The 27,586-nt window shown below is 44.1% G+C and overlaps 1 protein-coding gene across 4 annotated transcripts; it reads left to right on the forward strand.

Moving 5' to 3' along the window:
- On the forward strand, positions 1-26,042 carry LOC106580291 (THO complex subunit 5 homolog). Of its 4 annotated transcripts, none has more exons than XM_082966332.1 (20): positions 1-137; positions 3,678-3,833; positions 3,935-4,078; positions 10,537-10,650; positions 10,760-10,857; positions 11,017-11,163; positions 11,251-11,365; positions 11,439-11,571; positions 11,701-11,778; positions 11,931-11,977; positions 13,653-13,752; positions 18,530-18,638; positions 19,044-19,145; positions 19,266-19,362; positions 19,475-19,586; positions 19,703-19,806; positions 20,028-20,115; positions 20,242-20,357; positions 20,497-20,687; positions 25,777-26,042. In XM_082966332.1, exons 2-20 carry the CDS (start codon positions 3,708-3,710, stop codon positions 25,838-25,840), a joined length of 2,085 nt encoding a protein of 694 aa, XP_082822458.1. In that variant the 5' UTR covers positions 1-137; positions 3,678-3,707; the 3' UTR covers positions 25,841-26,042. The 4 variants fall into 4 exon arrangements, with proteins under 4 accessions (XP_082822458.1, XP_014016608.1, XP_082822456.1 ...); XM_014161133.3 differs by having other exon boundaries at positions 3,678-3,800; XM_082966330.1 differs by having other exon boundaries at positions 18,530-19,145.
- Positions 26,043-27,586: the final 1,544 nt, after the last annotated feature.

The following is a 27,586-nucleotide window of genomic DNA, read 5'->3' on the forward strand; positions in this document are numbered from 1 at the left end:
TACCTGCTGTTGCAGACACCAACGAAGAAGGTCGTTACCCACAGTGCTTTGCGTTGGAACTGGAAACAAAGTGTCTAGAACAACTTGTGCACGAGATGAATGTTCTGATTTAGTTTTTCGTATTTTATATTGTTTTGGTGAGTATGTGTGGCGCCTGTAATATTTGTTATCGCTACTTTGATAGCTACCTGGCTTGTGCATTTGATAACTTTATTAACTGTCTCGCTTGCCACAAAACACCATCCTGGCTTGCCTAATACATCTGACTTTTATACCAATACTTGATATACAGTCAAACATAGCATTGCAAAATCGTCGAAGTGTTCCTTAAAAGCCAGAAGGTAGAATAAAATTACATTTGAACTCAATCTAACTCAATTGTATGGTAGCCCAACCGGCCGCAAGATGGAGCTACTATGTAGTTTACGCCGTTTGTCAATGTGCTCAGCCAGCAATACACTGGTGTCCCCCATCGACCGGCTCGTACATCCTCCATTTAGGCTGAAAATGCGTCGTTTTTCTCCTTAATTTGATTTAATGCTTAGTTATTGGAAAAAGGGTAAAATATGCGTACTGCCTTATAAAACCATTTTTTACCACTATTTTCCGATAGTCTTGATGTTGCACACGGCGTGAGTCTTGTTTACTGCTGGCTAAATTCACACCGCAACATCAGGAAGTAAGTTTTTCGGCAAGACAACGGTCCATGCTGGACTTTAACTAGGCAAGTCAGTTAAGAACAAATTCTTATTTACAATGACGGCCTACCAAAAGCCTCCTGCGGGGGCTGGTATTAAAAATATAGGACAAAACACACATCAGGAAGAGAGACCTAAGACAACATGGCATGGCAGCATCACCACATAACATGGTACAAACGTTATTTGGCACGGACAACAGCAGCACAAAGGCAAGAAGGTATAGACAACACATCACACGAAGCAGCCACAACTGCCAGTGTCCATGATTGAGTCAATGAATGAAGAGATGGAGATAACTGTCCAGTTGGAGTGTTTTTGTGTAACTCGTTCCAGTCGCTAGCTGCAGCGAACAGAAAAGAGGGGCGACCCAGGGATGTGTGCTTTGGGGACCTTTAACAGAATGTGACTGGCAGAACGGGTGTTGTATATGGAGGATGAGAGCTGCAGTAGGTATCTCAGATGGGGGGGAGTGAGGCCTAAGAGAGTTTTATAAATAAGCATCAACCAGTGGGTCTTGTGACAGGTATACAGAGATGACCAGAGTATAGAGTACAGTGATGTGTCCTATTAGTACCATTGGTGGCAAAGCTGATGGCCGACTGGTAAAGAACGTCTAGCCGCTTGAGAACACCCTTACCTGCCAATAGTATATTACCCTGTGGGTTGCCTGGAAACCCAACATTGCATTGAATTCTACATCTGGCAGAAATGTGCAATTGAATCAGGAAAGTTTACTCTCAGGACCTCTACAAGCCAGAGTGTTGAATAAAATTATATTTAAACTTTATCGGTTGTCCATGCGGTTGGTCCTTTTACAGGTAGGAATGAGACAATATATCAACAGGGAAGTATAATTAATTCAACTATTCAGATTGCTGTCACCTGAAGCATGTACACACGATGAAAATACATGTGTGCATACTTGCAGAGTTCTGCACATGTTTCAGGTGATAGAAATCTGAAAGCACTACCAGCACTTCGATAAGGTGACTTAATTCTACTTTCCTGTGGATATATAGTCTCGTATTCTTACCTCCGAAAGGACCAACAGCGATAACGGGTAGAATATGTTTCGGCTAGGCTCACTGCATGGACACCTAGGGGTCTAGGCGCTAACTGTGCAGTTGGTCCTTCATCCACTCAAATTTTTTTTACAAAATATCAACAGGAAAGTATTGTTTACCCAACTTTTTTGAGCACCCGTACTGCCGTTTAAATTTAAATCACCTGGTAAAAGCATATAAGCCCCTACAGACTTTGGTTACATGCAGGCGTTTTCTTCTGACTTGTGTTCAGCAGCTGCCTTTGGTCACAAGAAAACTAATCTTGATTGCCACACACATAGACCCATGTTTTGAAGACGGGTTAAGAACACTATCCTGTGGATATTTTGTCTGAAATTTCGACCAACTGAAGGATCCAACACCACAGACAATTAGCAGAGTTCAAATTAAGTTTATTCAACATTCTGAATTGTAAAGGGACTGTTTGGAATTGTTTAACATAAATGTGCATGGTGTTTCCTACATAATTTGAAGGCATCACCAAGTTTCGTACCTACATCATGGCTAGTAGTGCTGAGCGGTTAACCACCATTTCGGCGGGGGGGTTTGGTTATTAAACAACTGATGAACCGACGTCGGTTCAATTGCTTGAATTCCATTCATTTTTTTTTTTTTTTTTTGTGAGGCCAACGCCATTTTCTAGAGCGAAATCAAATCATCCACGAGAGAAATCAAGGCAAGAACTGTGTGGGACACTGGGCTGAAGGGAATTGTAGTCTTCATTAAGGAACTATTCAACCTAGTCGGATATCTTTTTATAATGACGAGATGCTCATGTCTCCCCCCTAACAATCGTCGTTCCAAAGTTGGGAAAGGGTCGTCCCAAAGTTGGTAAGGCAGGCGACAAGTTTAGGTCCAAAATAAGTCCATAGAAATGCATTGGGATTATTTTGGCAAGTGAAACCTCTCGCTTTGCCTCTTTTCCTTTCTGACCTAGGTCAGCAAATAACTACGATGACCATAACCCATTGCACCTGTTCTTTCCGGCTCAGAGACTAATACACTTTTACGCCTGCTACATTAGGTTTGATACACACAGACCGCATGAAAGAGGAATGTACACAACACAACCATGAGAAGGATAGACACAATTCGTGAAAGTATGCCTTATCTACTTTGAAAAACGAGTACAATTATTTAGTCAGACTGCTCTACAGCATACTTAGGCAGTCAAGCCTAGCAAAATTGGATGACTTAAGACAGTACAGAGATAACGTGAGATGGTTGTCTGGCTGAGATTAAGACTTTAAGGAATTAAAAATAATAAAGTCATAAGTAATATACACAACTGAAATATTGTATTATTTCAGTCATTTCATTTTTTTTGTATTGATGTTTACCCATTGTGGACCTGACAGAGACAATGGAGTATTTTCAATGTTTTGGCAATTGAATGTTTGCTATTTTTGGCTCAAATCTAACGGAAAACGAACCGATCTCAAATAGTAGTAATCGCTCAGCACTACTACCTAGCTAGATCCTCTCAGTTACTGACGTTGACTTTGTTTTTAGAACAATCATATGGTCACTTATGATTAACATTTGTTGAACTTTGGTAAATAGCTATTTATGTGAAATGCATTAGTAACAAATAAAATGTTATTTGTCACATACATATGGTTAGCAGATGTTAATGCGAGTGTCGCGAAATGCTTGTGCTTCTAGTTCCGACAGTGCAGTAATATCTAACAATTCCCCACAACAACCTAATACTTAGAAATCTAAAGGGGTGAATGAGAATATGTACATAAGTATATGGATAAGCGATTGCCGAGCGGCATAGGCAAGGTGCAATAGATGGTATAAAATACAGTTTATACATTTGATATGAGTAATGTAAGATATGTAAACATTATTTAGAGTGGCATTGTATTTGTTACCGGTCTGTTTCCATACCAAAAACCTGCTAAAGTGTCCTAGACTAGTCTGACGTTGACCAGCCATGTCTGACGCCCTGAAGAAGCGCAAGTCGAAGGTGCTCCGCAGCGAGATGGGCACGCCGGAGGTGAAACGTGGCCGCGGAGAGGGGGACCAGGTGAGCACTGGAGAGGAGAGGGGTGGACAGCAGGTATGGTGGAGGAAGGGAGGGGGGTATGGGGTCAAGGTGGGAACTGTAGAGAGGAGGGAGCATTACCGAAATTGACTACTTTGGTGTGTGTGTGTATTCAGGATGTACGTGTGTACAGTGAGGAGGTGGAGCTGGATGGCAGGGACCCAGAGGAGGACTACCAGCAATATAAACTAACCTGCGAAGCTCTGGCCCAACTGATGAACGATATCCAGGAGCTGAAAGCCAACGGCGCCAAGGATGGGGTAAGAAACATACACACACCAGGGTTTTTGTTAGCCGGTAATTTGCAGGTTTTTAAAATGTAATAAAAGCCAATAAAAAAAAAATATGTAGCCGGCCATATTGTCCGGAGCTGTCTATCATACCCCCAGATCTTGCGCTTAAGCGCCATTCTCTCACTCCTTGGCATTGCCCACTGCCTTACGTGCGTGCACCTGCTGCTGAGGAAAGAGAAAGAGGAGCCTTGGCCTACGCTACTGTTGATTGCAAAGATGGGGGGCCTTTTTCATTGACGAAAAGCGAAAGTTAGAGTATGCCTATATTGAATAGCGTAGAAGGGGCACGTCCTCGTTAGCGGGGCTAAATGTAGGCTACTGTGCAACTCTATTCGGGTAGAAACTTTTATTTATAAAAACATTTGTATTTATAATAATTTGTTTTAGCATTATTATTGTATGTCGTTGTTGTCGTAGGCCTATTTATTAATATAAACCAGTTCTTTAAATATGCTAAATGTGTTTAGTTTAAGATGGGTGTTAAGTAGGCTTGTTGTAAAATAGATACAGTGGCTTGCGAAAGTATTCACTCCCTTGGCATTTTTCCTATTTTGTTGCCTTACAACCTGGAATTAAAATTGATTTTTTTTGGGGTGGGTTGTATCATTTGATTTACACAACATGCCTACCACTTTGAAGATGCAAAATATTTTTTCTTGTGAAACAAACAAGAAATAAGACAAAAAGAAACAGAACTTGAACGTGCATAGCTATCCACCCCCGAAGTCAATAGTTAGTAGAGCCACCTTTTCCAGCAATTACAGCTGCAAGTCTCTTTGGGTATGTCTCTATAAGCTTGGCACATCTAGCCACTGGGATTTTTGCCCATTCTTCAAGGTAAAACTGCTCCATCTCCTTCAAGTTGGATGGGTTCCGCTGGTGTACAGCAATATTTAAGTCATACCACAGATTCTCAATTGGATTGAGTTCTGGGCTTTGACTAGGCCATTCCAAGACATTTAAATGTTTCCCCTTAAACCACTCGAGTGTTGCTTTAACAGTATGCTTAGGGTCATTGTCCTGCTGGAAGGTGAACCTCCTTCCCAGTCTCAAATCTCTGGAAGACTGAAACAGGTTTCCCTCAAGAATTTCCCTGTATTTGGCGCCATCCATCATTCCTTCAATTCTGACCAGTTTCCCAGTCCCTGCCGATGGAAAAACATCCCCACAGCATGATGCTGCCACCACCATGCTTCACTGTGGGGATGGTGTTCTCGGGTTGATGAGAGGTGTTGGGTTTGCGCCAGACATAGCGTTTTCCTTGATAACCAAAAAGCTCAATTTTAGTCTCATCTGACCAGAGTACCATCTTCCATATATTTGTGGAATCTCCCACATGCCTTTTGGCGAACACCAAATGTGTTTGCTTATTTTTTTTCTTTAAGCAATGGCTTTTTCTGCCCACTTCTGTAAAGCCCAGCTCTGTGGAGTGTACAGCTTAAAGTGGTCCTATGAACAGATACTCCAATCTCCGCTGTGGAGCTTTGCAGCTCCTTCAGGGTTATTTTTGGTCTCTGTTGCCTCTGATTAATGCCCTCCTTGCCTGGTCTGTGCGTTTTTGTGGGTGGCCCTCTTTTGGCAGGTTTGTTGTGGTGCCATATTCTTTCAATTTTTTTTTATAACGGATTTAATGGTGCTCCGTGGGATGTTCAAAGTTTCATATTTTTTTATGACCCAACCCTGATCTGTACTTCTCCACATCTTTGTCCCTGACCTGTTTGGAGAGCTCCTTGGTCTTCATATTGCCTCTTGCTTAGTGGTGTTGCAGACTCTGGGGCCTTTCAGAACAGGTTTTTAAACTCAGCAAAAAAAAGAAACATCCCTTTTTCAGGACCCTGTCTTTCAAAGATAATTCGTAAAAATCAAAATAAATTCACAGATCTTCATTGTAAAGGGTTTAAACACTGTTTCCCATGCTTGTTCAATGAACCATAAACAATTAATGGACATGCACCTATGGAATGGTCATTAAGACACTAACAGCTTACAGACGGTAGGCAATTAAGGTCACAGTTATGAAAACTTAGGACACTAAAGAGGCCTTTCTACTGACTCTGAAAAACACCAAAGAAAGATGTCCAGGGTCCCTGCTCATCTGTGTGAATGTACCTTAGGCATGCTGCAAGGAGGCATGAGGACTGCAGATGTGGCCAGGGCAATAAATGGCAATGTCTGTACTGTGAGACGCCTAAGACAGCGCTACAGGGAGACAGGACGGACAGCTGATCGTCCCCGTAGTGGCAGACCACGTGTAACAACACCTGCACAGGACCGGTACATCCGAACATCACACCTGCGGGACAGGTACAGGATGGCAACAACAACTGCCCGGGTTACACCAGGAACGCACAATCCCTCCATCAGTGCTCAGACTGTCCGCAATAGGCTGAGAGAGGCTGGACTGAGGGCTTGTAGGCCTGTTGTAAGGCAGGTCCTCACCAAACATCACCGGCAACAACGTCGCCTATGGGCACAAACCCACCGTTACTGGACCAGACAGGACTGGCAAAAAGTGCTCTTCACTGACGAGTCACAGTTTTGTCTCACCAGGGGTGATGGTCAGATTCGCCTTTATTGTCAAAGGAATGAGCGTTACACCGAGGCCTGTACTCTGGAGCGGGATCGATTTGGAGGTGGAGGGTCCGTCATGGTCTGGGGCGGTGTGTCACAGCATCATCGGACTGATCTTGTTGTCATTGCAGGCAATCTCAACGCTGTACGTTACAGGGAAGACATCCTCCTCCCTCATGTGGTACCCTTCCTGCAGGCTCATCCTGACATGACCCTCCAGCATGACAATTCCACCTGCCATACTGCTCGTTCTGTGTGTGATTTCCTGCAAGACAGGAATGTCAGTGTTCTGCCATGGCCAGTGAAGAGCCCGGATCGCAATCCTGTTGAGCATGTCTGGGACCTGTTGGAGCGGAGGGTGAGGGCTGGAGCTATTCTGGGAACTTGCAGGTACCTTGGTGGAAGAGTGGGGTAACATCTCACAGCAAGAACTGGCAAATCTGGTGCAGTCCATGTGGAGGAGATACACTGCAGTACTTAATGCAGCTGATGGCCACACCAGACACTGACTAACTTTTGGTTTTGACCTTCTGTTAGTCACATGTCTGTGGAACTTGTTCAGTTTGTCTGTTGTTGAATCTTGTTATATTCATACAAGTATTTACACATGTTAGATTTGCTGAAAATAAATGCAGTTGACAGTGAGAGGATGTTTCTTTTTTTGCTGAGTTTATATACTGAGATCATATGACACTTATAGGCTGACCACACCACTCGCATCGTCTGCGTTGCAACATAAATTTAGAAATCCATGTTATTCAATTATTGCACCCACGCTGCTCGCGCGCACCAACGAGCGTCTGCGTTGCCAAGGGCTAAAATAGAAATCGGTTCTATTTCTGACGTAGATCGCGCTGCAAGTCCTGCCTCTCCCATCTCCTCATTGGTTTGTAGACGCAGGTACCCACGTGCCATCTCCTCATTGGTTATACCCATGTGGGTGACTGAAGATGAACGAGGTCAGTGGCGCTAATGCACCTAATTTATGAAAGTTGCCAATCGCAATATAAAGTCAAGAGAAGAAAAAGCCTGGAAGGAAGAGAGATGACTAGAAACGATTCGGTTGACTGTTTTATGTGTGGATTAATTGGCGGAGTAGAGGACCTTGGGCATTTCAGGTAAAATAACAACTCAATGTTTATATCCCAAGACAAATTAGCTAGCAACAGCAAGCTAGCTAAATAGGACAAATTACCTAGCAAGTGCAAGCTAGCTAGCTAAATTGCCATGCATGTTTAATGCTTTTCGACCTGTCCCCAAATTAATGTAATTGGTTCAGAGTTTTAAATATTTTAACCTGCGTTTGGTGTGGGGGGTCAAAATAAATCTATGCATCATGGCGCACGCGCGTGCGCAGCCAGTTTGGGTTCCGTGTTAGATTACACACAGGTGGACTTCATTTAACTAATTATGTGACTTCTGAAGGTAATTGGTTGCACCAGATCTTATTTAGGGTGAATACATATGCACACGCCACTTTCCCATTTTAATATTTATAAAAAAAATGTAAACAGGTTATTTTTTTCTTTTTGCTTCACCAATTTGGACTATTTTGTGTATGTACATTACATTAAATCCAAATAAAAATCTATTTAAATGACAGGTTGTAATGCAACAAAATAATAGGAACAACGCCAAGGAGGATGAATACTTTTGCAAGGCACTGTATCATTAGCTTGTTGCTGTCATTTGTTGGGTATGGTAGGCACTAGTCTTTCTTGATAATTGCTGCAATATAGCCTGTTCAAAACTTTTGAAGGTTTAAACTAGTTAGCAAGTGTTTTCTTTTCCTTCTGCTGATCCATTTTCTTTGGCCAAATGAACTCTTGTGTTTACCACAATATAATATTCTGCTTCTATTTTCCCTATAAACAATGACTTACTTTTGATATTACCCTAATAATGTTTATAAACTTTTTTCAAGGTTTGGTGTGGCTATTAGCCTATTATACTGCAGGCCGATGATATGAAGGCAGTGTGCATTGGCGCTCCGACTAACTCCAACATAGAGCTGGGACGATAAACCTAAAATTATCAAGACCGATCACTTTTATCGCAGACATTTTTCAGATATCGTTCATTATCATAAGTAGCCTATACCAGAGAGATGTGAAGATTGAAATTGAGTTTGCTAATACGGGTGTTTGTTAATGTGAAAATGAATGGCTACAACCATCAAACTAGTGCTACAGAGTTTCCCAAACTCTGGCCTGGTGCCATATGGATTTTTGTCCATATTGCCCAGCTCTACTCTGACAGTTAAACTTGAGGTGAGGAAGAATGTTTTAGGCCTACCAGAGTAACTCCTATAATTTAGAATATAATGCTTTAAGAATGAACCTCCTCCTGTATGCCTATATCTGTTAAGCAGACCGAAGCACCGCCGCGAAGCGTTCTATGGCGAATGCTGCAGAAGAAGCAAAGTCCTTCATATGTGACTCTTTCGTCCGCGCGCACAGACACGGCTGGCTGTTTAAACCTGTCTGAAAACAGCCTATACTATATCTTTGCCTATAAAAACTCTGAGCTGCATGCAATTGAACAAGTCACAGAAGGCATGCGCTCCTTTCGTTGCCTTCCTTGTAGAAAGAATAAAACGGGGTTGGGCGGATTATTTGAAACATTTACTCGCCTAATCCGTAAACCTACTAATACATTTATGAATAAATTAAAAACATGCACTATGCACAAATTCAATAGCTTAGAAACCTAAAAAATATATTTTAACCCGGTAATAATAAATCTTCTTCAACTGGCTATAGAATCTAATTATCAATAGTAAAACTAGGCCTATGATATTTCATTAAAGTAGACTCCAACAGCATATGTCGGATGGGAATTGCCTTTAGCAAGGCATTGCGGCTGGTACTGGCAGATCGCCTCGAACTTGTCAGCAGCACACCGAATTGCTCCAGCAATTGGAGGAGTTGTAGGCTACTAGTGATTGGCACCAATATGTGACGTCTGACTTTAGCCTGTTACCAGTTGCATTTTTTTCAATATGAAAAGACTGAATGCGACTGACCTGCACACGTAGGAAAGTGTCCAGATGACTGTGTGCTGATTGACCAGTAGGTGTGAATGTTCTGAAAGATGAATTCCCTAAATTGATGTTGGTCATCTGCTAACAGAAGGCAAGGATGTTTGGAATGGGATTACTTTTTTTCTTCATTCAATTGAGTAGCTTTTATTTTGGTTGTGAGGACTAAACTGATATATCGCACTTGTCTGCCAAATGTGTAGGTGTCCACATAATGTTTAATTGAGTGTGATCATAAGTTATTTTAGCGATCCACAGTAGACGTCCTTGCTAATGAAAAGGCCCCCCCCATCCCACTGACGTGAGCTGCTGAACAGCGCACTTGCACTAATTTATGGATGAGAAAGTGAACTTGCCTTCTCCAAAAAGTTTTAAATGTAGGCCATTCATATGAAATATGTGCGAAATACTTTGTTTTAAGCATCAATTTATTCTAATCAGTTCTTGTTGTCTGGCTCTAAATGCGAGCAGCACCTGTCAAACTCAGTAATGTCTCTGAAAACACAGGGATGTTGGATTTTTGCAGCATTCCATTGGAAATGAATGTACTTCTGGTGTACCAAAACACGATGCTGTTTGTCTCATTGAGGCAATCCTCGACAAAAAGTAGTGTTGTGTGGGTGGACGGTCTAATGGGTTACGCACCCAATGCATATGGATGACTGGTAAATTCTTTAAATGTCCGATAAATGTAAATCTTCCCAGTTGCTTGTCTGGCGGCAAATTTTCCTGACGGAAACCTTGACACAGAGGCTACTCGGTGTTAAACGAGAGTTGTTGCTCTAACCCCCATGTTGTCTGCCCTTCCCTCCAGTGTGCTGAGGTAGAGCAGAAGAGGATGCAGAGCTGTATCCACTTTATGAGTCTGAAGAAACTCAACCGCCTGGCTCACATGAGACTGAAGAGGGGGAGAGACCAGACACACGAGGTATGTATATATACACACACATGCATACTCTCTTTCACACTCACAGTTCCCTCTACACACACACAGCAAAAGCAGTTATTGACTCTCCTCACCTCTCTCCCTCCTCCAGGGCAAGCAGAGAGTGGATGTGTTGCACCTGCAGCTCCAGAACCTGCTCTATGAGGTCATGCACCTGCAGAAGGAGATCAGCAAGTGTCTGGAGTTCAAGTCAGTACCACTGAGAGAGGGGGTTCTAATTCACGTCTGCTCCAAGTCTGCCGGCATTTGTCCAGGAATGAGAAGCTTAGAGTTTTGAGGCACAATGTCTAAAGTTAATAGTATATTTTCAAAGTTGATGTTGTTCTCTGTGTGTGTGTGTGTGTCCAGGTCAAAGCATGAGGAGATAGATCTTGTGAGTGTAGATGAGTTCTACCAGGAGGCCCCCGCTGAGGTATCCCGCACCCCCATCACCAAGGACGACACCCACCAACTCACGCTGGCCAGGCTGGACTGGGAACTGGAGCAGAGGAAGAGGTGCCACACACACTGAGAAACCTTTCTTGCTCTGTAGGTTAGCTGAGCAGTACATGAGCTCCCACTGTTGTGTGTGTGTGTGTGTAGGCTGGCTGAGCAGTACAAGGAGTCTCTCTCCAGTAAGGAGAAGATCCAGAAAGGCATTGAGATGAAGAAGGAACACCTGAGTTCTCTACAGCCTGGACTCAACGCTATCATGCAGGTAACATACCTCTTTGTAACTCACACCCATGTGACCTTCCAGGCCTGAAGCCTAAACCTGTCCCCTTCCCCAGGCATCCCTCCCAGTCCAGGAGTATCTCTCCATGCCATTTGAACAGACCCAGAGACAGACAGAGATCGCCCGCCACCTTCCCCCCTCTCTCTATGTCCTACTGGTACAGGCCAGTGCTTACGGACAGGCCTGCGGTGAGTGTTTGTGTGTTCACTTACATTTGTGAATACGACTGTGTGCCAGACTTTTTTTTAAATTGTCACATTATCCATTTTGATGAGGACATGCGGTTTTTATGCGTTTTGTGTTTGTGTGTGTTTCAGATAAGAGCCTGAGTGTGTCCATCAGTGGAGACGTGGACGAGGCCAAAGCTCTGTCTAAACCTCCAGAGGACTCCCAGGGTAAGACTGCATCACACCTGCCTGGCTGCATGTTAATGACCCTATACTATGTGTGAGTGTTCGACAGGGCAGTGATTAAGTAGAGAAACGTGTGTGTGTATTTTGACTGTGTGTATCTAAGTGTGTGTCATTTGATTGTCTCTCCTCTCTAGATGATGATTCTGGTGATTCTGATGCAGAGGAGGAGCAGGAGAAAACGGTGAGTGTGAGAGTGTCCCACACCATGCTGCCACTAGAGGCCCCTGTAATACCACACACACACACACACACACACACACACACACACACACACACACACACACACACGCAAGCAAGCATGTGTCAGGGTCAACGAGTTCACCTCTCCTACACCCAACCCTCCTACCTACCCACATTTTAAATTGCCTATTGTCATTATTTATTGATTGATTCATATTTCTGCTGAAAGCAACTGTCTGTGGTTGCCTGGTCACATTACTGCTGCTCTGCCACACCTCAGCTGTACCTCCTTTTCACCCCTCCTCCCTCCCTCCCTTCCCACCAGCTAGTCCTTCTCTTTCTCTGTGAAATATGTATGATCTGATTGTCTCTATTGAATACTCCTCCTAACATCTTAATGACAGATGATCACTTAGGATTATAGATTGCTTCCCAAGTGGCACCCTATTCCCTATAACAAGGGTTCCCAAACTTTTTCACTCAGGCCCCCCTTCCAGCATTGATGAACATCCTGCGATGTCTATTTCTATAGACACAAGCATTGTTCATGACACAAACTGTTTACACCCCTCTTGTTGGCGGAAATAAAAAACATATATAATAATCTTGGAATTCTAAACATTTTGCCATGTCTAATGTGTATTCTTGTGACATTTGAGTGACTCCAACATTACCACAAAAAACCTAGTTAAAAAACATTATCTGACATGGGCTAGTTGATCTGGACATTTCTGACTAGTTATAAATGGTTCTTTAAGGTATGCAGCTGATGGTGCACTACCCAATTTCAAAATTGCAACTTGCATTCTACTATTACAACTTTAAGTAAGTTGAAAGCCAGACTGAGTTCCCCCAAAAATGTGTGTGTATGGGGCTTTGTCATTATGGGGTATTGTGTGTATTTTAGAATAAGGCTGCAACCTAACAAAATGTGGAAAAAGTAAAGGGTCTGAATACTTTCCAAATGCGCTGTACCAGCGCTCTGGTCTAAAGTACTGCAGTATATAAGGTAAAAAATATATATATTTACACACTGAGTATAGAAAATAGGTGAATCCAGGTGAAAGCTATGATCCATTATTGATGTCACTTGTTAAATCCATTTCAATCAGTGTGGATGAAGGGGAGGAGACCGATTTTTCTATTTTGTATTTTTTTCTTTCTTTATTTTTATTTTTTTTAATATATATTTATTTTAATTTTTTAAAGAATGGATTTTAACCCTTGAGACAATTGAGACATGGACTGTGTGTGTGCCGTTCAGAGGGTGAATGGGCAAGACAAAATATTTAAGTGCCTTTGAACGGGGTATGGTAGTAGGTGCCAGGTGCACCGGTTTGTGTCAAGAACTGCACCGCTGCTGGGTTTTTCACGCTCAACAGTTTTCCATGTGTATAAAGAATGGTCCACCACCCAAAGGACATCCAGACAACTTGACACAACTGTGGGAAGCATTGGAGTCAACATGGGCCAGCATCCCTGTGGAAAGCTTTGGACACCTCGTAGAGTCCATGCCCCAACGAATTGAGGCTGTTCTGAGGGCAAAGGGGAGGGGTGCAACTCCATTTTAGGAAGGTGTTCCTAATGTTTGGTTAACTCGGTGTAGACATCAGTACATCTGATTAATGAGCAGTAGAACATGACAGCGTGATGTAATGGTAATTCTCTGTGTGTAGAAGAGGAGGAGACCTACTACAGGTGGTCAGCTGGATGATAAGAGACGTGAGATGCTGAAGAGACACCCTCTCTCCCTCTGCCTAGACCTCAAATGCAAAGGTACACACACACACTTTCTATTCCAGTAGTTTCTGTGTGTCAGCCTTTCACAGATAGTGCTGTTTTTCTATCTCTGTGAAAGACTGCAGTATTCTGTCACTGCTCCTCAGTGACACACACACTGTTCCTGTGTGACAGGCAGCAGGACGCTGTCACTGCTTCTTAGTCTCTCTGGGACAGTAAAGGGGAGATGACATCATTCAGAACTACAGTTGAAGTCGGAAGTTTACATACACCTTAGCCAAATGCATTTAACCTCCGTTTTTTACAATTGCTAACATTTTAATCCTAGTAAAAATCCCTGTCTTAGGTCAGTTAGGGTCACCACTTTTATTTTAAGAATGTGAAATGTCAGAATAATAGTACAGTGATTTTATTTCAGCTTTTATTTATTTCATCACATTCTCAGTGGGTCAGAAGTTCACATACACTCAATTAGTATTTGGTAGCATTGCCTTTAAATTGTTTAACTTGAGTCAAAAGTTTCAGGTAGCCTTCCACAAGCTTCCCACAATAAGTTGGGTGAATTTTGGCCCATTCCTCCTGACAGAGCTGGTGTAACTGAGTCAGGTTTGTAGGCCTCCTTGCTTGCACACGCTTTTTCAGTTTTCTATAGGATTGAGGTCAGGGCATTGTGATGGCCACTCCCATAACTTGACTTTGTTGTCCTTAAGCCATTTTGCCACAACTTTGGAAATATGCTTGTGGTCATTGTCCATTTGGAAGACCCATTTGCGACCAAGCTTTAACTTCCTGACTGATGTCTTGAGATGTTGCTTGAATATATCCACATAAATGTCCTTCCTCATGATGCCATCTATTTTGTGAAGTGCACCAGTCCCTCCTGCAGCAAAGCACCCCCACAACATGATGCTGCCACCCCCGTGCTTCACGGTTGGGATGGTGTTCTTCGGCTTGCAAGCATCCCCCTTTTTCCTCCAAACATAACGATGGTCATTATGGCCAAACGGTTCTATTTTTGTTTCATCAGACCAGAGGACATTTCTACCAAAAGTACGATCTTTGTCCCCATGTGCAGTTGCAAACTGTAGTCTGGCTTTTTTATGGCGGTTTTGGATTAGTGGCTTCATTGCTGAGTGGCGTTTCAGGTTATGTCGATATAGGACTCGTTTTTCTGTGGATATAGATACTTTTGTACCTGTATCCTCCAGCATCTTCACAAGGTCCTTTGCTGCTGTTCTGGGATTGATTTGCACTTTTCGCACCAAAGTACGTTCATCTCTAGGAGACAGAACGCATCTCCTTCCGGAGCAGTATGACGGCTGCGTGGTCACATGGTGTTTATACTTGCGTACTATTGTTTGTACAGATGAACGTGGTACCTTCAGGTGTTTGGAAATTGCTCCCAAGGATGAACCAGACTTGTGGAGGTCTACATTTATTTTCTGAGGTCTTAGCTGATTTCTTTTGATTTTCCCATGATGTCAAGCAAAGAGGCACTGAGTTTGAAGGTAGGCCTTGAAATACATCCACAGGTACACCTCCAATTGACTCAGGCTAATTGACATCATTTATCAGAAGCTTCTTGTCATACACAAAGTAGATGTCCTAACCGACTTGCCAAAACTATAGTTTGTTACCAAGAAATTTGTAGAGTGGTTGAAAAACAAGTTTTAATGACTAAGTGTATGTAAACTTCTGACTTCAACTGTATATGACTGTTAGAAATGGATATTAATGGAGGTGATAAGGATTTTGTGGTGCAGTGTATATGGTGATGGTTCAGTGCATAGATTGAACAAGAATCATTAATTTAGTGTAATCAACAATAACATCACTACTAAGGCTACACAATGTCGCTTCGTCTCTCCTGGCTCTGCAGTCAGACAGAACCCAATGGCACACTGAGAGAAGGACACATACACACACTCACTCTCTCACAAATATACACACACGCACGCAGCTTTTACTGCTGCAAACCTCCAAAAGCTGCTTCATGGTTTAGAGCAGTGGTTCCCAACCTTTTTCGGTTACTGTACCACCAACTGAAGCCTATAGTCTCATGAGTCTTCTCAAATACCCCCTGTGGATAGGCCCAGTACCCCCCCCCCCATGGGTCCCAGTACTCCTGGTTGGGAACCACTGGTTTAGAGGACAACAGAGAGCGTGAGAGGAGGCTGATGTAAATGTGCTTAAAATAAGGTGTGAGTGCTGCAGCGCAACATTGCTGCCAGCTCCACACACACATACCGTCCTCTCCTCCCTGCCTGCAGTTCAACACTGCTGCCAGCTCCACACACACACACACATATATACCATCCGCTCCTGCCTGCCTGCTTGCCAGTGGATAGAGTTACACCTGCAATGCAGAACATCCCCCTCCCCTCTCACCTCATCCCTTCTCTTTGCCGTCTCTCCCTCCCCTCCTCCTCTTCTCCATTCCCCATTTCCTCTCTTCCTCCCCTCCTTCCCCTGTCAGCAAGATAATGCCTCACTTCATCCTATATAGTACCTGTGGACTCTGTTTTTGGCTGGTATTAAGCCAGCTCTCTTCTATTTTCAAACCCTAGCGCCAGGATTGGTTATTTACCTGTCGTATATGAGCTCACTTGCACTGAAGTGGGAGGGGTGGCAATATCTGAGGTGTGTCCTTGAAAAGGTGCTCCGAAGTGCCACTTTCATTATGCGCTGGTAGGGCTATTTAAGACCAACTGAAAGCTGGTCTTAGTGCTAACACTGTTGGTTATGGCATGAATTTTAACATTGGTTATGGCATGGATTTTAACATTGGTTATGGCATGGATTTTAACATTGGTTATGGCATGGATTTTGACATTGGAAGTGCAGCCTATCTAGCCGTGAAGCACAGTGCCCATATACACATGGAAAAATGTTATTTTTGTGCCCATAAACCTCGTATTTAGAAACAAACTCGTGTTTTTTTTCCCCCCTCTCAATGAAGGCTGTTTTTTTTCTCTCCTGTCCAATTCATTCGCCAAGTAGTCAAGACTGTCGATGAAGAGTTTGACTCATGAGTCCGCTTTGAAATTAGTCTTAATCACCAACGTTTGGCAGCAGCAAAACAGTGAGCGGACATCCCCTTTTTATCTATGTAGGCGATTGTACATTATTTTAGCCAGCTCATGTTATTATTTTGGATGTGCTTAAAATACCCTCCATGTAGGCTATATGCCCATCATGGAACGAGAGATGAGATAATCCAGTGACGCTTATATTCAGAAACCTGCAAGCCCTTAGGCTACCCTTACCCTACTATAACGAAAGCTAGTTCTACACCTATGCATCTGCCGTCTTCCTTATCCTGGCCCTTCATTAGCCACGTAGCCTATCCATAAAGGGCTTCTAAATGATCTACTCATGAAGCTTTTACCGTCATGCTTTTGCATTATTCACATAGGCCTACCTGCCATGCATCCTCCATTCTACTTTTATCCATCCCCATTTCCAAAGAGAGCCTCTTGTCTGGTTACCAAAGACGCGCTCCTACAAACAAATTCAAATGTTAATTCCTATAATGCCATATCCACGGTAGGCCTTGCTTATTGAGAATGTGCCTCACATACAATTTACAGGAGCCTATAGTATTTTTTTATTTAAGGAGAAGTGCGACGCGTAAAGGCCTATACTTGTTGAAGCCAATTACAACATCGTTGACTGTCAACACTCAAAGCATATTGAGAAAACACTAGATGTTGCTCTTACTCGTTACTGTAACCTATGCTATTTGATAAACTGTGGTATCAATCCACAATGGACCAGGATGAGAATATTCTGTGCCCCCCGCAGAATTGGAGTTGATGACAACGCAAAGACCGTCAGTAACCTACAGAACTTGAGACAAACGCATGCAGTATTAAGCCATGGAACTCCTTGATTGGCCAGAGAGTGGCCAAGCCTTTGTCACATCTACAACTTGTTTATTCATCAAAACCCAGCCCTTTCGCACCACCACTAGCTATTGCGCTCATAATAACGGCTGTGAAAATGGCACAAATATTTCTGACCCCCCCCCCCGAACCTATAGCGCTACTTTTACGTAAGGTTTGTTAAAATGAGCCCTGAGTAACCGTGTCATAGCTAAGAATCTAGTCATCCTCTTTGTGTTAATTCACATTGACATCACCCGTGAACCGGTTGGTGCCTGAAACATTCTCCTTTCAGGCTGCAAAGTCTTCAATTTCCTCAACTTTATTTAATGCAGAAAAGATGGGGGAAAAAACAGGGAAACTATGCATACTTTCCTTATAAAACATAATTTTCCACCATCATGCTAGAGTGGCTAAATGCTAATCCCAGTTGTTGCATATGGCATTCAGCCAATCAGGTAACAGCAGTCTGTTGTTTATCACTGAATGAACGCGGGGCGCAACATCAGAAAGTAGCATTTCTAGGCGTTAGCCACTCTAGCATGGTGGTAGAAAATGGTGTTTCATAAAGTACGCATATTTTCCTTTTTTTATTTATGTATTTTTTTATTTTTTTTGCCTTCTCCCCATTAAATACAGTTGAGGAATTTCAAGCCTTTGCAGCCTGAATGGACAATGTTTTAGGTACAAACCAGTCCACGGGGGATACAAGTGTATTGCTGGCTGCATACAATGCTTTTGAAAGCTAAGATTGCCATCTCAATATTGCCATCTGCCAGCCTTTGGGCTGTTTGTGGCAGATGCAATTTTCCATCCACGATACATGCACACCCACAATGTCTCATCTCCCTGTTTGCTAAATGGCATATTATGTATATATTATAAATAGATCGCATCATACCCAGTGACCCCTGTCCCTCTGTCTCTAGACGGCAGTGTGCTGCATCTGTTCTTCTACTACCTGATGAACCTGAACATCATGACTGTCAAGGCCAAAGTCTCCACCGCCACAGATCTCACTGGAGCTATCAGCGCCGGGTGCGTGTGTGTGCTTCGTGTGTGTGGAGTTTGGGGAGTGTGTGTGTGCTTGCGAGTGTGGGGAGTGTGTGTGTGCTTGCGAGTGTGGGGAGTGTGTGTGTGCTTGCGAGTGTGGGGAGTGTGTGTGTGCTTGCGAGTGTGGGGAGTGTGTGTGTGCTTGCGAGTGTGGGGAGTGTGTGTGTGCTTGCGAGTGTGGGGAGTGTGTGTGTGCTTGCGAGTGTGGGGAGTGTGTGTGTGCTTGCGAGTTTGGGGAGTGTGTGTGTGCTTGCGAGTGTGGAGTTTGGGGAGTGTGTGTGTGCTTGCGAGTGTGGAGTTTGGGGAGTGTGTGTGTGTGTGTGTGTGTGTGTGTGTGTGGAGTTTGGGGAGTGTGTGTGTCTGTCTTGTATTGATTCTATTTTCTGGCAGGGAGCTGTTAAACTCTGACACGCTGCTCAACTGCCTGTATGCCAAGGACCAGGGGCGCGAAACACCCAACCCCTCTAACCGTTACCAGTTTGATAAAGTGGGGTAAGGATGCTGTCCTAAAGCCCAACACCTATATACACAGTGTACAGTTGCTTCAGTATCAATACAGATATTGTTTAATTGTAGGATCAGTATTAATTTATATATTTTGTGTTCTTGTAGGATCAGTTCATTTGGAGACTACGTGGCAGAACTGGGTCATCCCTACTTGTGGGTGCAGAGTCTGGGAGGACTGAAGTTCCCCAGTGATGCACCAGAGGTGTGTGTGTGTGGCCCTCCCATTGCTATTAGTAAATTGTCTGCTGCTATGGTGTGCTTCTTTCTCTCTGTCTCTCTCTGTGTGTGTGTTAAGCCTACCGTGTGTGTTTCAGGGTTTGCGTGCAGGCAGTTCTCTGAGTGCCAGTCACATGGAAAGCACCATGAAGCTGCTGAGAGGACGAGTCCAGTCACGCCTGGCCCTGCAAAAACAATTCTCCTCACTAGGTATACACACGCCTGGCCTTTCACAAACAGTCCTCCTCACATTTCTCATCACTGGGTACACGCACACAGACAATAAAATACATGTTTAAGGTATTGTATGCTTGTGTGTTTTTCAGAGCACAGTATTGTTCCAGTGTCCAGTGAGTGCCAGCACCTGTTCCCTGCTAAGGTTCTCTCCCGCCTGGCTCGCTGGACTACCATCACACACCAGGAGTACACGGTACGAACACACAAAACACTTCCTCACACTTTGTTTGCTGTCAACACAACTGAGGAGTACACAGGAAGTACACAACTTTGACTACAACTCAACCACACTCAATATAACAATTTCTGACTCATTGTAGCTGCTGTGTAGATGGCGTGGCTATAAAAGGCATTGTGGTTTAATTAAATAAACCATATAGTTTACTGTTCTTTGTGTTCTCTCTCGATCTATAGAATCTGGTGTTCACGCAGCATGTGTCAGAAGCAGGTTTGGCTCGGGAGACTGACCTGTTCTTCATGGCCGTGTTGGAGAGAGGAACAGGTAAATACCAGGGGTTAAAGTGATGATTCACTGCGTAATATATTAAGACATTCCTGAAGAATTGGAGGCCTGTCTGCTTTGTTTGGACAAATTCTTTAGAAAATAAATGATCTCTTTCCCTTCCAGCTCGTCTTCAGGCTGCGGTGGTGTTGAATCCCCGGTACCCAGTCATTTCTCCTCTCTTTGCTGTCTCACTCAGCTGGAAGGGGGAGCGCAGTGGGCGTACTGACGACAACCTTCGAGTGAGTATACACACCCATCACACGCTGTGAATACGAGACCCTATCACAAGGGAGGGCAAATCTATATGCTGTTATGCCCTTTGATGTTAGTGGTTAGACACTCACCGGCAGTGATTGACACGTCTAACCCCTCCCCCAGGCCATGGAGAGTGAGGTGAACGTTTTCAAATCAGAGCTCCAGGGGCCCCGCCCAGGCCACCAGCTGCTGACCAATCAGGTAGCTCGTCTGGGTGTCTGTCTGGATGTGTACCTGGAGACTGACGGACAGGACGACAGCGTGGAGGGACCACGGGAGTTCCCCAGAGAGAAGATGTGTCTACGCACTGTCAGGTACATGTACACACACAAAGTTGGCACCGATCGACATGGCCCTCCTGCTTCTGGCTCCTAAGCAACTTTGTAGTATGTATTTTTGTTGTTGTTCTCACATTATTAGCCCAGAATGTTTTTTGCATTATTACATACAGCCAGAAATGACTTTTGGATATCAGAACGGCAGTAACTCGCCAGCATTTCGACCAGAAATACGACTTTCCTGAATTGGATCCTTTGTTGGTACCCCCCAAAGCAATTTAACTTATCCCAGTGGCTGCTCCAAGACGCTGCCAGTGGAGAAGAGTTATTTGGAGTGGAGGCATGCACACCATCCACCGCGTCCGAGTATATTACTCGCTAATGTTCAGTCCCTGGACAATAAAGCAGACAAGCTCAGGGTGAGGATCTCCTTCCAGAGAGACTTCAAGGACTGTAACATAGGCTCTTTCACGGAATCATGGCCCTCTCCGGATATACTGTCACCTTCCATACAGCCAGCTGGGTTCTCAGTACATGTACTGGGTTCTCAGTACATCGCGCAGATAGGAATAAAGAAGAAAAGTGGGGGTCTATGCCTCATGGTGAGATTGTGGTAACGTACAGGAACTCAAGTCCTTTTTTTTCACCCGACCTAGGATACCTCACAATCAAATGTCGATTGCATTACCTCCTAAGATAATTGTCTTCGGTCATCGTCACAGCCATGTATATTCCCCCTCAAGCCGATACCACGACGGCTCTCAAGGAACTACGCTGGACTTTGTGCAAACTGGAAACCGCATATCCTGAGGCCACATTTATTGTAGTTGGGGACTTTAATAAAGCAAATCTGAGGAAAATGCTACCGAAGTTTTATCGACATATACTCGCGCTTCAAAAACTCTGAAACATTGTTACTCTTCCTTCCAGGATGGCTACAAGACCCTCCCTCGCCCTCCGTTCGGCAAATCAGATCATGACTCCATTCTGCTCCTCCCTTTCTATCGGCAGAAACTCAAACAAGAAGTACCTGTGCCACGGTCTATTCAACGCTGGTCTGACCAATCGGAATCCATGCTTCAAGATTGTTTTGATCACCAGGACTGGGATATGCTCTAGGTTGCCTCTGAGAATAACGTTGACGTATACACTGACACATGGTGACTGAGTTCATCATGAAGTATATAGGGGATGTTGTTCCAACTGTGACAATTAAAACCTATTCAAACCAAAAACCGGGGATAGATGGCAGCAATCGCGCAAAACTGAAAGTGTGAACCACCGCTTTAACCACAGCAAGGTGACTGGGAATATGATTAAATAGAAACAGTCCAGTTATGCCTTCCGCAAGGCAATCAAACATGCAAAATGTGAGTACAGAGACAAAGTGGAGTCGCAATTCAACGGCTCACACACGAGATGTATGTGGCAGGGACTCCAGAAAATCGGGGGTTATAAAGGGAACCCCAGCCACGTCGCGGACACTGACGTCTTGCTCCCGAACAAGCTAAACAACACCTTCACCCGCTTTGAGGATAACACAGTGCCGCTGACACAGCCCACCCCCGAGAACTGGGAGCTCTCGTTCTTCGTGGCCGACGTGAGTAAGCGTGTTAACCCTTGCAAGGCTACCGGCCCAGGCAGCATCCCTAGCCGTGTCCTCAGAGCATGTGCAGACCAGCTGGCTCGGGTGTTTACAGATCTATTCAATCTCTCCCTATCCCAGTCTGCTGTCCCCACTTGCTTCAAGATGTCCACTATTGTTCCTGTACTCAAGAAAGTGAAGTTAACTGAGCTAAATGACCATTGCCCCTAGCACTCACTTCTGTCATCATGAAGTGCTTTGAGAGGTTAGATAAGGATCATATCACCTCCACCTTATCTGACACCCTAAACCTACCTCAATTTGCATACCACCCCAACAGATCCACAGTTGATGCAGTCTCTATTGCAACCCACACTGCCCTTTCCCACCTGGACAAAAGGAACACCTATGTGAGAATGCAATTCATAGACTACAGCTCAGCGTTTAACACCATAGTGCCCTCAAAGCTCATCAATAAGCTAAGCACCCTGGGACTTAACACCTCCCTCTGCAACTGGATTCTGGACTTCCTGACGGGCCGCCCCCCAGGTGGTAAGGGTAGGTAACAACACATCTGCCACGCTGATCCTCAACACAGGGGCCCCTTAGGGGTGCATGCTCAGCCCCCTCCTGTACTCCCTGTTCACTGATGACTGCACGGCCAGGCACGACTCCAACACCGTCATTAAATGTGCAGATGACACAACAGTGGTAGGCCTGATCACTGACAACAATGAGACAGGGAGGAGGTCAGAGACCTGGCTGTGTGGTACCAGGACAACAACCTCACCCTCAATGTGATCAAGACAAAGGAGATGATCGTGGACTACAGGAAAAGGAGGACCGAGCACGCCCCCATTCTCATCAACGGGGCTGCAGTGGAGCAGGTTGAGAACTTCAAGTTCCTTGGTGTCCACATCACCAACAAACTAACATGGTCCAAGCACACCATGACAGTCGTGAAGCGGGCACGACAAAACCTATTCCCCATCAGGAGACTGAAAAGATTTGCCATGGGTCCTCAGATCTTCAAAAGGTTCTACAACTGCACCATCGAGAGCATCCTGACTGGTTGCATCATTGCCTGCTATGGCAACTGCTCGGCCTCCGACCGCAAGGCACTACAGAGGGTAGTGCGAACGGCCCAGTACATCACTGGGGCCAAGCTTCCTGTCATCCAGGACCTCTATACCAGGCGGTGTCAGAGGAAGGCCCTAAAAATTGTCACACTCCAGCCACCCTAGTCATAGACTGTTCTCTCTGCTACCACACGGCAAGCGGTACCGGAGCACCAAGTCTAGGTCCAAGAGGCTTCTTTACAGCTTCTACTCCCAAGCCATAAGACTCCTGAACATCTAGTCAAATGGCTACCCAGACTATTCGCATTGCCCCCTCCCCTCTCCACACCACTGCCACTCTCTGTTGTCATCTATGCATAGTCACTTTAATTAATTAACTCTACCTACATGTACATACTACCTCAACTAACCGGTGCCCCCGCACATTGACTCTGTACCGGCACCCCCCTGTATATTTTGTTATTTTTTGCTGCTCCCCTTTAATTACTTTTATCTTTTATTCTTATCTGTATTTTTTTTAAACTGCACTGTTGGTTAGGAGCTCATAAGTAAGCATTTCACTGTAAGGTCTACACCTGTATTCGGCGCATGCGACTAATAAAATTTGATTTGATCAATCTACACACAATACCCCATAATGACAAAGCGAAAACATTTTTAGAATTGTTAAAAAAAAATTATTTTGCACATATATTAAAAATAAAAAACTGGTTACATGTGTAAATAAGGTTTCAGACCCTATGCTATGAGACTTGAATTTAATCTCGGGTGCATCCTGTTTCCGTTGATCATCCTTGATGTTTCTACAGCTTGATTGGAGTCCACCTGTTAAATTAATTGGACATGGTTTGGAAAAGCACACACCTGTCTATATAAGTTCCCACAGTTGACAGTGCATGTCAGAGCAAAAACCAAGCCATGAGGTCGAAGGAATTGTCCGTTGAGCTCCGAGACAGGATTGTGTCGAGGCACAGATCTGGGGAAGGGTACAAAAAAATGTCTGCAGCATTGAAGGTCCCCAAGAACACAGTGGCCTCCATCATTCTTAAAGTGGAAGAAGTTTGGAACCACCAAGACTCTTCCTAGAGCTGGCTGCCCTGCCAAACTGAGCAATCAGGGAAAAGGGCCTTGGTCACTAAGGTGACCAAGAACCTGATGGTCACTCTGACAGTGCTCCAGAGTTCCTTCCTTTGTGGAGATGGGAGAACCTTCTAGAAGGACAACCATCTCTGCAGCATTCCACCAATCAGGCCTTTATGGTAGAATGGCTAGATGGAAGCCACTCCTCAGTAAAAAGAACTTGACAGCCCACTTGGAGTTTGCCAAAAAACATCTAAAGGACAAAATTATCTGGTCTGGTGAAACCAAGATGGAACTCTTTGGCCTGAATGCCAAGTGTCACGTCTGGAGGAAACCTGGCACCATCCCTACAGTGAAGCGTGGTGGCAGCATCATGCTGTGGGGATATTTTTCAGCAGCAGGGACTGGGACACTACTCAGGATCGAAGGAAAGATGAATGGAACACAGAGAGAGATCCTTGATGAAAACCTACTTCAGAGCTCTCAGGACAGACTGGGGTGAAGGTTCACCTTCCAACAGGACAATGACCCAAAGCATACAGCCAAGACAATGCAGGAGTGGCTTCGGGACAGGTCTCTGAATGTCCTTGAGTGGCCCAGCCAGAGCACGGACTTGAACCCAGTCGAACATATCAGGAGAAACTAGAAAATAGCTGTGCAGCAACATTCCCCATCCAACCTGACAGAGCTTGAGAGGATCTGCAGAGAAGAATAGGAGAAACTCCCCAAATACAGGTGTGCCAAGCTTGTAGCGTCATACCCAAGAAGACTTGGGCTGTAATTGCTGCCAAAGGTGCTTCAACAAAGTACAGAGTAAAGGGTCTGAATACTTATGTAAATGTGACATTTCAGTCGTTTTTATAAATTAGCAAAAAATTCTAAACCTGTTTTTGCTTTGTTATTATGAGGTATTGTGTGTAGATTGAGGGGAAAATAACAATTTAATCAATTTTAAAATAAGGCTGTAACGTAACAATGTGGAAAAGTGAAGGGGTCTGAATATGTTGTGTGTGTGTGTGTGTGTGTTTATATGTACACACACAGCACCAGTCAAAAGTTTGGACACATACTCATTCGAGGGTTTTTCTTGATTTTTACTATTTTCTACATTGTAGAATAATAGCGACGACATCAAAACTATGAAATAACACACATATGGAATCATGACGTAAGCAAACAAAACAAAATATATTTGAGATTCTTCAAACTATCCTGTGTGTGTGTATATTATTAGATATTACTGCACTGTTGGCGCTAGGAACACAAGCATTTCGCTACACCCACAATAACATCTGCTAAATATGTGTATGTGACCAATAAAATGTGATTTGATTTGACACTCACACACTCTTCTCTCTCTATCTCTGACGTTGTGTTTCAGGGGTCCGAACCGTCTGAAGCCGTTCAAGTACAACCACCCCCAGGGCTTCTTCAGTCACCGCTGACCTCTCCTTTACCCCTCTCCCTTCCCCTGACCCCCTCACCCCAGATCTCTTACCCTACCTCAAGGCTTCTTCAGTCACCAGTGACTCCTGAATTTACCCTCTGTCATGCCCCTGCCCTCATATCCCCATATCTTGTTTAACACACTGTTTGACACATTCTGTGTGTCGGTTGGACAATAAAAAGCTAGTGATCTTGTTTGGATCTGCAAGTTCTTTTGTCTTTTTTAATGTTATTCTTCACTGCTGACTGATTTATGCTCAGCTTTATTCTACTATGAATTCTCTCTTTTAGCTAGTACATATTTATTTCCTCATCTCTCCCTCCCATCCCTTTTTCATTCCTCTCTGTGTGTGTGCGTGCATCAGATCACATAGTTATGTCCTTTATTATCATGGCTCAGCACTTCTCTAAGATGACTCATTCCTATTGGTTCTGGAAATACAGCGTCTACACTATCACACACACACTTAGAAATGTTCCCTATCCTGTATTTATAGTGTAATAAGAGATGATTAAATGTGTTCCCTATCCTGTATTTATAGTGTAATAAGAGATGATTAAATGTGTTCCCTATCCTGTATTTATAGTGTAATAAGAGATGATTAAATGTGTTCCCTATCCGGTATTTATAGTGTAATAAGAGATGGTTAAATGTGTTTCTTATGTATTTACAGTGTAGTAAGAGCTGATGAATAATACAGGACCACTTGATCATTGCCCTGGATGTAATCTGACATTAGTGCAGCATCACAGAGCCCCAGTAGCGCTCTCTCCTCCAGGACAAGCTTGCCACTGTTAGGATGTAGCCGATGTGTTTTGTGGGTTCCATACCATGGTGATCATTAGGGGAAGTGGTGTTCTGAGGATGTTTTTGCTGCAAGTTGTGTCTCCTGTTAATACCCAGTCATCCATCAGACATAAAGAGATTACATTAAAACCCCAAGGAGAATGATCATCAGGAAAGAATTCAAGGAGAAACTTAACGAACGTGATGATATCCTGTCAGAATTCAGGGAGATTCGCTACATGGCCAAAAGTATCTGGACACCTCTTCGTCGAACTTCTCATTCCAAAATCATAGGCATTAATATGGAGTTGGTCCCCCCCCTTTTCTGCTATAACAGCCTCCACTCTTCAGGGAAGGCTTTCCACTAAATGTTGGAACATTACTGCGGGGACTTGCTTTCATTCAGCCACGAGCGTTAGTGAGGTCGGGCACTGATGTTGGACGATTAGGCCTGGCTCGCAGTCGGCGTTCCAATTCATCCCAAAGGCGTTCGATGGAGTTGAGATCAAGAGCTCTGTGCAGGCCTGTCAAGTTCTTCCATACCGATCTCTACTAACCATTTCTGTATGGGCCTTGCTTTGTGCACGGTGGCATTGTCATGTTGAAAAACGAAAGTGCCTTCCCCAAACTGTTGCCACGAAGTTAGAAGCACAAAATCGTCTAGAATGTCATTGTATGCTGTAGCGTTAAGATTTCCCTTCACTGGAACTTAGGGGCCTAGCCTGAACCATGAAAAACAGCCCCAGACCATTATTCCTTCTCCACCAAACTTAACAGTTGGCACTATGCATTGGGACAGGTAGCGTTCTCCTGGCATCCGCCAAACCCAGATTCGTCCGTCGGACTGCCAGATGATGAAGCGTGATTCATCACTCCAGAGAACGTGCTTCCAGTGTTCAATGGCGGTGAGCTTTACACCACTCCAGCCAACTCTCGGCATTGCGCCTGGTGATTTTAG

Source organism: Salmo salar, chromosome 20, assembly GCF_965601325.2.
Source record: "Salmo salar chromosome 20, fSalSal1, whole genome shotgun sequence".
NCBI lineage: Eukaryota > Metazoa > Chordata > Actinopteri > Salmoniformes > Salmonidae > Salmo > Salmo salar.

What these genes read in the sequence shown, in the direction of transcription:
- LOC106580291 (XM_082966330.1), top strand. Translation starts at nt 3,708, where the DNA reads ATGTCTGACGCCCTGAAGAAGCGCAAGTCGAAGGTGCTCCGCAGCGAG. An exon ending in CGTGTTGGAGAGAGGAACAG is followed by an intron (nt 20,116 to 20,241) that starts GTAAATACCAGG and finishes TTTCCCTTCCAG; the next exon opens with CTCGTCTTCAGGCTGCGGTG. An exon ending in ATGTGTCTACGCACTGTCAG is followed by an intron (nt 20,688 to 25,776) that starts GTACATGTACAC and finishes GTTGTGTTTCAG; the next exon opens with GGGTCCGAACCGTCTGAAGC.